Genomic DNA, 12,948 nt, shown 5'->3' on the forward strand with positions numbered 1-12,948 from the left:
AGGCAATAAAAGCCATCGATATTAACGGTGTGACACAGGGAAAAACAAAGCAGATGGGTTAAAATGAAAGGGATTTGATCTCATTTTTAATTTTGATATTCTAACACGGATTTTAGTCCTGGCATAGAGCAGGTATGTCAGGTGGAGCATATAAATTCCAGGGGTGGAGATAAGGATGACTGTTCTTTCTCCTATTTGCTGATTCTCATTTTATAGCATTTACCCTTTCTTGCAAATTCATGTAAACTAAATATTTTTTCCCAATTGGGGAGTCTGTACTATTAACAAAATAATGCCATCACTCAGTAATGCCACTGGTCGCCCAGTGCCTGCAGACACATTCCCAGTGTCATCAATAGATGGCAACGCAGACACCACACGGAGCAGACACAGGCAGCAAAGGTGAAGAGAACGCAGTGCTGGCCACAAAACGCAGAATCACACAGGAATCATCTGCAATAATTCCTTTACTGTAAAGTTTAAATGATGTAACTGCATGAAAATAACTTTCCAAACAGACGGAAGGCAAAAAAAAAAAAATGTCGTTTCAAATTTTCAATTTCTACAGAGTAGTTGCTCAATTATTTTTTTAAGTCAGCATGCAAATCATTTTTCTGTTCAAATTTAAAAATTTGAACAAAAAGATGCATCACTAAGAAGTATAAGGCAACTATATAGAGACTTGCAGAAAATGCAGTTAAAATGAATTTTATTTTTTAAATTAACACATTTACAATATTCCCTTTCACTTTAAAATAAATCCTTGAAATTTTACAAAAACACTGATGACAAACTAACACAACAAATACTCTACACGTTTGCAAAACCTCCAAAGCAAAGGACGGGGTTCTGACCAAGCTGACTTTGAACATCTCCACAACTTCTCTGGGCAATCTGTTCCAGTGCCTCACCACCCTCATCACAAAATTCCTTCCTCATATCCAAGTGAAATCTGCCCTTTTTTGGTTTAACACCGTTGCCCCTTGTCCTGCCACTACGGGCCCTGGCAAATGTCTTTCTCCTAAGCCCCGGTCAAGCACTGGAAGGCTGCAGTAAGGTCTCCCCAGAGCCTTATTCCCTTTTCTCTGGTCACTGGGGACTTGACCTGACTGCCGTGACTTTTCAAGAAGACTGAGAGCGCCTTAGCAACTACATCCGCCAACTCTCTCGGGACCCTGGGACGCATCTCGTTGGGTCCCATAGATTTGTGCGTGTCCCAGTTCCTCAGGTGGTCTCAAACCTGATCTTCTCTTACCATAGGAAGGATTTTGTTCCCCCACTTCCTGTCTTGAGGTTCCCTGCCTTCTCCACGTCACTAGTTCTCTTCGTCACTAGCCCTTCTTGTTTCTCTTCACACCCCTTGCCAAACCCAGCTCCAGCTGTGCCTTACTTTTCCTGAGCCCAACCCTACACATCCGGGCAGCGTCCCTATATTCCTCCCAGGATACACAGCCCTGGCTCCTCAGGACGCATGTCCTTCTTAGGCTGTAGTTTGACCAGGAGGTCCTCACTCAGCCATGCTAGCCTCCTGCCCTCCTTGCCTCGTAAGAAACATCACTCATGGCAAGTGATTCAATCGCCGCAGACTGCGCTGCCGCCGTCTTCCTACGCGCTCCATGTTGGTCGGCTAACGCAAGCCCCAGCACTTTGACAGCTGAGCAGCATTTCCTCCTTTTGCAGACAGAAAAATGCTGGGTTTCAAATATAATCTTGGCCCCTAGAGCTTGTCCTCATTTAATAATCAGCCAGTGAACCCAAGAAATAAGGCTTAAATGATTTAACATAAAGATTTCTTTCAGAGGAGGGTAACACCACACACAGGGTTAAAACTGTTTTACATGACATCACTTTACTGGCTTATGTGGCTCACATTAACAGTTCTGGAATCAAGCCCAAGCGCAAATTGTGCTTGGAGAGTCTCAGCAGCACGTGATCAGTACAGTGTTTTATTCAAGGACTTTTCTAGCATTTCTTCATCTAAATAGTCACAATTTATATCAACTCTTCCAGGCCGAGTAGAACAGACCACAGCACTAACTCCCACTTCGATAACCTATTCCCGCTACGCTAACCTCAAGCTAAGACAACACAACTGAGGCCACAGGTTCTCCAGAAAAGTGATTCTTCAAAAATTTTCATGGTATAACCTAGATAGGACGATAAATGAATCTTCTCTTTTCTTGACAAGTAAGTTATAATTTAATCGAGCTACAAAATAAGAGATGGCCTTCAAATGCGTTTCAAAGATGACGTGCAGCTGGTTGACAAAACGCTGGCAGGTCAGGCCATGCTGGAAGGAGCAGGAAGGATTTTGCTCATAAAGCTGTCTGCAGAAGGAGCTGCTCTTCCCAAGCACGATGCCCCAGCTGCTTCCATTATTAGATATCAAAATCATTCTTAACGGAAATATTTACGAACTACTAATTTACAAAACTAAACCAGAAGCTGCAATCCTCAAATCTTACACAAAGAGATTTTCATGATTGGGTCTACAGGGCAAGAACATCTCCTGAGAAGGCAACAGGAACAGACCAAAATGGTGTGTGTCACACAGATCATCTGGAAGGTTAACACCAGTCCACTGTCAAAACATTTGTTTACTATTTTTAAATCATACTGTTATTACTCTCTATATAGCACTGCAAACTCTGCCGATTAACGTGTTCCAGCTATGTTTGCCAAACGTTGATCATGGAGATGTCCTGCACACTGGCCTACACTTTGGAAGCCAAAGATCTAAGAACCAACCCTTGGAAAGCCTTGGTGGTGGTGACACGTATTCCACTGCAACGGGTGTCAGAAACACATCCTGACCCAAAAAAAAAAGTATCAAAGATTTCCTGTGCCTTAATAACTTCATATGAAAACGTATTTTAGTGCTTGTGACTCCTGATGCGGCCTGCTATTAAGAGCAAGTTTTTTTCCCCCTTCCCTCACGTCAATTCTGTCAGGGAAAAAACGTCCAAGTCTTTTTTCAGAATTGATAGAAAAGCCTTCAGTAAGGCCTGCACCCTGACGCATATTTTACAGATAATCCATTTTAATACCAAAACCTTAACCACTACTGGAATTAACGCTGGGCAATAACGTTGCTGCCCACAAACTGTATATACTGGAATAAATTAAAGTTATTTTAAAAAAAGAAAGAGTAGGAGAAACCTGAAGCACATCATGGACAGAACTGAAGAGAGATGAAAAAACAGATGCAAGTTTGTTGGGCACTATGAGAACAGCATTGCAAACGACTGATGCAGGCAGTTAATTCCTGCCAGGAGAAGCGAGGTGCTACCGCCCAGATCCAGAGGCACGATCCGGATTACCTGTGCTCCTCTGGCTGAAAGCCTGTCCCGTGAAAGGGCAAAGAAAGATGTTTTCACTCTGCAACAGTTGTTGAATTTTCTTTCCCTGAGGATATCTGTTAGAGGTCAAAGTAGCTATATTCGCTATGCACAACCACAGCTTCCCCTGCTTCCCTCTAAACACCACACCTCCAGCTGAGCATCCTGTCAGAAATGGGTTGAATGACAGAATTAAAAATTAAAATATCAACTTCAAGCAAATTAAAGAAGTTGTTTTAAAACTGTAGGAATCACTTTTTCCACCCCCTATATTTAAAAAAAAAAGAAGTCTTAAAAAAAAAAAAAAAAGTTGGACTTTGCAAAACATACATTTGGACATTTTACCACACAGAGACCGAAAGCTCCAACAGAGAGCAGTAACAGTCCAGCAGAAGGGAGAAAAATCTCTTCATCCATTTGTTTTCCCAAGTTCCTGCAATTAACGGAGGGTTTAATACAACACGCTCACAGCAGTGCTTAAGGCAGGACCCCTTTCTGCTGATCTCACCTCAGGCTTTACGTTCACCATTTCCTGTTCAACATCCTGTGCCAAGAAGCAGCTGACCAAGTAAAACCTCATTTCAACACATCGGTGGATACAGTGGACACAGATGAACGGAAACCCCCTCCAAGTCTTCACAAAAAAATTGTTTCATTCTTTGGTTCTACTATTCTAATCATATTTTTCTATTCTGGAATTACGTTTGCACTACTTACTGTAAAAACGAATGTTAAGACACCGTTAATTCAAAAGGTCATTTCAAGGCTACATTAATCAAAATTATTCAGAAATGCTCTTCCTCTGCTGACACTAATGGTACTCCTAGAGAGTCTGGCATGTAATAGATATGAAGCTGGCTGCAAAAGCAAAGCATCACTTGCCAAACACTTTATGAAAAGCTGTATTTTAATGTACCAAACATGCTTTCAGCTACTGAGCCAGGACATTATACCAAAAACGGAGGGTTACTGCGTATCAGAGATGCTCTGCCTTCATAATATCATGAGGAGTACTAGGGGAAGCAATTTTATTTTTCTTATAACTGGCTGACAACATTAAGAGAGTTCTACAAAACTGATTGTTAGAGCTGCTGCAGCAAAGCTGCTGCAGCACCCAGCATCTTCCGACAGGTTACTATTTGCACGTTATGCATACGAGGACACAATAGGAAAAATTCACTAAAAAAATTAAGGGGAAAAAAAAAAAAAAAAAAAACAACAGTGAGTTGGTTTGGAGGTCTTTTTCCCCTCATGGCACGCCTGTTGCACATCTTTTCTTCACCCACAGTTTATCAAAGGCTCGATTCCCCGGTGCCATCTTTCAGGACTAAGGACCCTGAAGCTACGATCACACGCTGCTGGAATACGATCGTTGAGGATCTCACATGAGACTGCCAGTGGTAACCTGCCCCAGGCATCACCCCAGCTGGCTGGAAACTCTCAGCAAAGTTTACTGACATCCGTGCTCTCTCAGGATGCAACCAGATGAGCTAACTTAGGAGATTCCTACCAGAAAGGTCCTCAGTCCTCAAAATGAACAGAAAACTTGCATTCTCACATTAACAAATTAATAACTCCTTAGGGTACAAAAACACATTTCATCACTGTTTATTTACTACAGTGCATATAAATCTGCTACTCCATTATTTCTTTTATTTACATAACTCTTATTTGTTCAGCAATTATGCTCTTTTGGCATTTTCTGAAGAGTAGACGTCAGGCATTTCAAATATGATTAACCACGCACACATGACAGAGTGTTCACTCACTACTAGAAGGATTTTTTCTTTATCAATAATATATTTTAAGTGCTTTTCACTTAGAGCAACCTCTCCAGACTACTCAGGTAGACAGGCAGGCAGCAGACAATGGTCAGAACTGTCCATCTGCATCCTGATACATGAGATGTTAAGTACAACACACAGATTAGTTCTGGTGACTCTTACCAAATAAATTCTGTTAACTCAGAGAATTTTACAAAAAAAAAAAAAAAAATTAAAAATGAAGATCAGAACAACATCTTCCAGCATTGCCTCTCAGAAATCGGAGAATTCACAGAGGATTTTGAAAAGACTCTCAGGGACGTGAGCCACTCCCGACCTGGCTGGCAGCAAGCAAATCTAAAGAATTTGTGAAGTAACAGATTAAACAGGATAAAAATGCAGGGAGACACTTAGAGTTCTAAAGGGATTTTTGCTTTTAATGCCTTATTTTTAAAGTTACCTAGCAATACTTCGCTGTAAGTAGACCTATCACTAATCTGTTGCCAGAACAGAAATAGCACCCAGACACTGCCCAAGGAGAGGGAACAGGTGTCTAAAGTCCAGTTACTCCTACAGCGTGCTCAACAGTTGCTATTTAATCAGTATTGTAGTCAAATTTCAACTTGAAAGGGGAAAAGCTGTAAAATTACTGATCAAAACAAACCCAGGATGAGCATCCTCATCAACCAGAACAAAACAACCCAGGAAACAGGTAACTTGGTAAGTAAATTTTCTGCCAACAAACGAAAGCTATCTCTGGACTTCAGACAACTTCTATTTTCAGAAAGCAGCACTAGAATTTCCACAGCCAGTCAGTGCAGCGAGCACACTTATGCTTTTGTTTGCAGAACAGAACATCTGTTAACACCAATAAATACAAATAATCAAGGAAGGTATTTGAAACACAAGAACGATTTCACGACATTTATTCTGTTTCAGAAAAAAGGAAAATGATCCCATAAATCACCCAGTGTGACTTTTAAAAGCCACAGCACACTTCTTGTGCATAAATATGTGAAAAGCAACAAAAAGAGCTTTACAAGAAGTTTGTTCCATTTACTTGTGGCTGTGGAGGTGGCAGGTCACACGAGCAACACAGGGACACGCAGAGGGCAAGCCTAGGATACAGGGCCACTGGTTTTGTTTGTGGAATGTTTAATATCAAGGAAGGAAAAATAAGAAAACAAACGCAATTCTACCTGGTAAATATCAGACAGGCTGCTGCTCCCAGAATCGCTGGCGATGCTACATCCCGACTGGCTGGAGGGGACATGCGTCACCTGAGGATGAGGATTGTCGGTAAGGTGCATCTTGGTGAGATCAGCTGGGAGCTGGAAAGGCAGGAAAAAGAAAGGAAAACAAGACATGTAAGTCTGATTTGAAGACAAAGTTAACCATAAAACTTTTGTTACACATTCGAATAGCCACCTGTAATGAGGTCCATTTTGAGAAAAAGCTAATTCAGACTAAGCTTGCGCAATCACAGACTTCCTATGACTGACAGAAAATGACGCACAGGTCTATAAAACACAGGTCCAGCCTCCTTGCAGCTGACTGCTGTACCCCAACAGGATTAAGCACGCAGAGGACAACAAACAAGACGATGCTGGCCAAACAGCCCACAGTCTTAAAAATCAGCTTATGCTGCAACCCAACACGAAGCTGGATTCCCGTTTATAAATTCAATTCACATCCTAGTTCAAGAATAACCTTCAGAAAACATCAAGACAGAACAAAAAGTAGCGTAATCTAAGCACAAGCTTTGGTCCATAAAATGCTTTGAATTTTCTTTAAGAAAATGAGTACGCAGAAAGTATTGGTGTATGTATGGACTACAGAACTTCTATAAACCTATCTGTGAATGAACACACGTACATAGATACACAAATTTTAGTGCGTGACTGGAGGCCACAAACATGTTCTTTCTACTGAAAAAAGGAAGAAGTCAGTCGTACACTTCCGAAGAATGGAAGCCACACGGAATGCTATAAAATAAGCAGCCCTTTAATTCAGCCACGCATTTCTCCGTCACATGTATTTCTACTAATTCTTTAAATTTACACTCAACTATATGGAAAGAACAGTGTAACACAAAATCTCAGAATCAAATTCCGTGATAAAATGATAAAATCTATCTACTTTTACCATTTATAAATGATAAGATTACATACTGTTCATTGAAAAAAAGTTCTGACACAGAAAAAGTCCAAACTACCCTGACAGCATCAAGCATCACGATCCAAATGGAAAGGTTTCTTCTGTAAAACAAGAAATTCCACACCGTCATGCCAGCCACTAGATACTCAGCCCTCCAAATGAGCATTGTACAAATGTGCATCCAACATCAACTTTGTAAATACCGACTAAACGTATTGATTATCAAAACTTGTGAGGAACGTGGGGGATGTTGTGCCACCTGTGATTCCCAGTGACATTCTCATCGACAACTGCTACCCAAACCCAACCATCCTACGGGCTCTTAAAACCAGTTCAGACCATTATTTGCAAAATAACTCTGGGAAATGAAAGACTGCAAAACTACTTTTCACTGTCCTAATATTTACATTATTCTAGTTTTGTTTATATTTTACTTTAGTATAAAATATCGTCTGTAAATTAATATCGACGTTTGCATGTGTGCACAAAAGGAGAAAGTTTGAGAAGCAGAAGATTGCTAAATTCTCACAAACTCCCATTCAAAACCCCTCCAAGCAGTACGTATAAAATAGTGAACCTGATCCAAACACAAAGGAAACGCAATGCTTTGAAGCCTATGTTTAGCCACCAAAAAGTTTTAGAGGTTGGGGGGGAAAATCTATTTTCAGGATTTGAGAACAGCAAAAAGGTCAAAGCACTCGGCTGACAAAATTCAACGCGGTGGCCAAAAGGTACGCTGGCTGCCAGCACATGCGGCACGAGCTTAGAGCTGACCTACAGAGACGTGACCTCTTCAACAACAACAAAGGATAGAAGTGAAGCGGGAAAGCTGAGCTTTAATCCTGGCCTGGAGCACTACCTGGTTACTTTTACAGTCCAGGTGAATCCTCCTACCGCACACGTTTTTGTGCCGCGTACAGAAAAGCGCTCTCCACCCACTAACGGACAGGAGGCAGAAAGCGGCCCGTTATCTCCCCCAAAGCCGCAGCGGTTTGGGCGTTAGGCCGACGACATTTCAAGGCTGCCGCCCAGGGTGCTGACGGAGAACAGACGGATGGATGGACGGATTGATGGAGGGATGGATGTCCACCCCTCTGCTGGAGCCTTCCGTGGGGCGACACCGCTCCTCTGCTCCCCGGAGCCCTGCACCTCTGCCGGCTCCTCTGCCAACAGCCCGCGTCGCCGGCGTCCGGGCAGAACGACAGAGGCACACACGAGCAAGGTCAGTGCGTCATCTCGGGGCAGATGACAGCCAGCAGCAGCCCAGTACTTGCTGGCAAATTTACCAGGCAGGGCTGCCGGCAGCCACTGGCGCGCTGGAGGTCAGCGTAACCGAAAAATCCAGAGTTTTAGTAAATTACGGAACAAATCAACCCACATAATTCATTACCCCCAGCTCGACAAGAGCACAGTTTTGCTGCAAACTCCTCAGCCTGTCCCCATCTCTACATCCTCCCTGTTCCAACAACCAGCTCAATTAGCGTTCAGCGTCAATTAGATTTCTTCCCGTCCATGAGCAAGTCCCACGCTGACTGTGATAACACAGACACAAGGAAATCTAATTTAAGCTCCCTGCCATCCAGATTCATCATGATTTTCAAGTTTTCAAAAGGGCTGCAGGAAAAGGATGAGCAGGCCCAGGAGCAGAACCGATTCTGCGGGGTCTCCTGAGAGGACAAGGGCAGATGTCCATTCTCTACCCAAAACTGGTGCTTTTGAAGCCCATTCTGGCTCACAGACAGCGACATACACAGACACACAGTGCCACATACAGATTTTCTTCCCTAATTCAGTTTAAATGTTGAGACGCTAGTGATGAAGGCTGTTCTACATGCCTAGGTTGAGAAGTCCTGCTGGAGCAAGACGCGGCTCTCAAAAGCAGTTGCGTCAGTACTTCGCATTTTCACAAACACCCGTCAGAGACCGACTGGGAACACCACCAGCCTTCCCGTTAATCACTGACAGCTGATCTTCACCCCCCGCCAGCACTCCCATTCACTTCCACCACCTCTAAAGCACGCGGGCATGGACGATGCCGCCGCTGGACTCTGCCATATGTCCTTGTAAAAGACATTTAACGCAGGTTAGACGCAAGGAAACACTGCGATATCTCTTCAAATCTGAGAGCGAGATAAGGTTTATTTGAGACAAGTGACCTTTAAAGTGCTGCTTGCCACTCTACTCAATCTCCCAAAATAAATCACAGCTTCTGCCTTTTGTGTGTCGTTTTTATTGCCCAAACTGATTGTTCTTTCCTTCAGAGCTCACTAAGCAGCGACACACGGACAGGGTGTTTCTGTAACACAGCGGGCACAGGAAGGACTTGCCGGATGCGGCTGCGAAGTTCCTCAGAGTGCTGTAACATTGTCCTAACTGCAGGTGAATTATGTTCTCTCATTATTTGACTCTGATGGTTTTTTTTTTTTTTTTGTGGAAGAGATTTAGACTGGGAAAAAAAAAAAAACCTTGAAAAATTATGTCTTAGGAAAGAAGTTCAAAATAGCAATGTTCACCCACGTCCACGTTCGAGGCTTTCCAACGCAGACATCTATACCCGCATCACCTTCTGGCCAGCTGTGTGTCCCAGCAGCCACAGATAGGAAACCCCAACATCCGTGAAATTCTGACAAACACTCAACACCGAAACAGGCCACTTACTCGCGACTTTAACCCACAACAATTACATTTTTTCACAGGAAGGGATAATCTGGAACTCGAACGTGAGTGCGTCCCAGCAGGCACAGCCAGTCCCTGCATCGGCGCCAGCACATCCTCGCGCCTGACCTTTCCCAGGAAAGCGAAATTTAGCACCAAACCCCCCGATGTGTCGTACTATGGCTCAGAGCCGTAACTGAAAGGAAGTCAAGAAAACAGAAGTTAAGTTCTGCACAGCCACCTACAGCTCTGCCCGCCCCGGCCAGGAAAATACACCGAAGAGATTACACCGAAAAACCTAATCAACACGGGAATTTCGAAAGAGATGTGGCAAACAGCAACAGGAGAACAGGAAAGAAAAAGCACTAAAGCCTTCGGAAGCTCGTCCTAAAGGTAGTGTCAGTTTGTCGTGCCACACAAACCCAGAAGCGGTCTGCGCGACCCACCCATTTCTGAGGGCGGCACACAGGGTCCACCCATCCCGCTCACCGGGACGCAGCCGAGGCCGGCACGTGGGCTGGGGAGAGGGCAGAGGACGTGAGGGCGCACGAGCCGGGTCCCAGCAACAGCTGACAAAAAGCAGCATGCACAAAATACTGAGCTCTACCCACAGCGGCCCTGAACACACCCACGGGGTGAAGGCTCCACCAGCCGCTACCGATTCCACCCAGTACTTCTGCTGTGAAACCAAGGAAACCCCCAAAACTCCAAAGGCACAACTAAAACAGAGAAACTCTCAAAACCTCTACACCCCCCAAATCCGCCCTTTCTCCTATTACACAATACAATGCTGAAACTCTCACATTAAAAAAAAAAAACCACTCCAGCACACACAAAGAGCAGTATACATAGGTGCTTTTTGTCCTACCTGGACAGAATGAACGCTCAAGCCTTGCACGTGTTGTAAAAGACAAATTACATCGAGAGAGTGATTTACAGCTTCGAACGGAGCGGCAGAGCTGGAGCGACAGAGCAGGAGGAGATAAAAATGCAGCAATGGGACGCTGTAAAAGCAACAAAGCATGTAAGAGAAGAATCTCCGCTCATATTTGTCCTTAGGCATCCTTGAAAAAAGGATGGTCCTTGGGAAGAGCGCGGAGAAACCAGCGGATGTCAAGGTCATGGATGAAACCCAAGGAGGTTGTGTGGGGGAGACAGAATCTGAATGAGCTGGGAGGAACCAGAAGAGGACACAGACCCTACAGCACCCACCGCCGCCCAAAGGGGTCTGCATGGCACCAGGGGACACGGCTGGGGCCACACGGACCCTTGCGCTGAACCAAAATAAACACTCTCTGGTTTGCTACAATTACCAGCTAGAAGTGGCTAAAGATGAAAGAACCACCAAAGAAGGGGTGAGGAGCAAGTAGTACTGCAAAAAAAGCTATAAACCTCAGTCATGAGCAACTTCTACTCTAAAAGCCAGTGAAGTTGTCAAATAAAGAAAAACTGTACATCCAGTATTCCAAAATTATGATTTCCTAACTAACCATTCAAAACATGCAAAGCATTTCAATAAATTATTTATTGTGAACAGTCTGAATAAAGAATTATGGAACAGCGTGCGGTGAGCCGAGAGCAGTAACTCGGGATCACACCCGAACGCGGCAGCTTTGGTGGGCTGAACCCCTCGCCCCAGCCCAGCTCTATCTCCCCGCTTTCCACAAGGTACACTTGCAAAGAGTTGTTTGGTTTTATTTTTTTTTTTTAACAGGCAATCAGGAGATCTTGGTCTAATACAGAATTCCCAACTCTGAAACTAGTCTGACACCAAGGGGAGCAGGGGCTGCAGGGGCATTACTGGTAGAGACAGAGATGCGATCATCTCACTCAGAGCTGGTCAGGACACGCCTGGAGTACTGTGTCCTGTTCTGGTCCCTCCAACTCAAAAAGGAGGTGGACAGAAACTCAAAAAGGAGGTGGACAGATGGAAGAGGGTCCAAAGGAGGGCCCTGAAGATGGTCAGAGGGCTGGAGAACCTGTTCCACGAGGAAAGACCGAAGGAGTTAGGTCTCACATCACAGTATTCCAGTACTCAAAGGGCAGCTAGAAAGAGGACGGAGGTTCTTCTTCACAAGGAGCCACATGGAAAAGAGAAGAAGGAACAGGTACAAGTTTCACCAGGAGAGGTTTCATCTTAATGTAAGGAAGAATGTTTTACCATGAGAACAATCAGTCACTGGAACAACCTCCCCAGGGTCACAGTAGAGCCCCCATCACCAGAAGCTTTCAAGATATGTGTGGGCAAGGTGCTAGATAATCCCACCTGGGCTCCCTTCCCAAAAAGGGCCACGTTGGTGCCAACACTGACAACTGACACTGCTGCACAGTTACCAACATCTCATGGGTTATTTGGCATTTGCTGCGTCTGATGAGTACTGGAAGTGAACCAACCAGCCAACAGCCAGCTCCTTCCCTCAGATGAAGGCAACCTTCAGTTTTATTACTTCACTACACTTTCATCACCAAAACCACTCCAAATTTACAGCGGGGCAATACTTTTCCTCCATAGCCACAAAACACTTTGCAACGATCACGCTGAACTTTCACACATCATTTTCAAGCTAGCCAAGTGCAGCAGACCAAACCACATCTCACTTGATCCCATCTGTATGCATCTTACTTTTCAAGAGATTCAGTTCGAGGTGTCTGGTAACCACAGACGCAGGCAAGACAACAAAAATTGCCATGCTACAGGGACACGTGCGGCTGAACACAGATTTCCCAACTAAAACTAATTTTCCAAATTAATACTAAATTCAGCTTTGCAGTAGTATTTCTATCTACACCTATGGCAACACATGCTATACAAGAAACGATCCGCCAACATTCTCCAAGTCTTAGGTCTGTGATTTTGAAGTTAACCCCAGTATAAGTTCCGATACGTGGTGTATCTCACAACCAACAGACCATTTCTCCAGGCCCGAGGAGAGTGCGTCTGCAGTGACATTCACTTCCTACGCAAACACCATTTACTCCCAGCACTGAAGTCACACAGAATACTTGGGAATTAAATTAAAAGCTAATTCTGGTGG

The 12,948-nt window shown here is 44.1% G+C and overlaps 1 protein-coding gene across 6 annotated transcripts in view; it reads right to left on the reverse strand.

Moving 5' to 3' along the window:
* The window catches only part of RAPGEF6 (Rap guanine nucleotide exchange factor 6), a 124,428-nt gene that overhangs the window by 41,077 nt on the left and 70,403 nt on the right, over positions 1 to 12,948 (reverse strand). For all 6 annotated transcript variants that reach the window (XM_086758505.1, XM_086758508.1, XM_086758503.1 and 3 more), the window contains exon 8: positions 6,301 to 6,432. In XM_086758505.1, the coding sequence (XP_086614631.1) occupies positions 6,301 to 6,432 (132 nt within the window). The remainder of the gene's footprint in view (positions 1 to 6,300; positions 6,433 to 12,948) is intronic.

The sequence above is a fragment of the Chlamydotis macqueenii genome, chromosome 14 (assembly GCF_036417535.1).
Source record: "Chlamydotis macqueenii isolate bChlMac1 chromosome 14, bChlMac1.mat, whole genome shotgun sequence".
NCBI lineage: Eukaryota > Metazoa > Chordata > Aves > Otidiformes > Otididae > Chlamydotis > Chlamydotis macqueenii.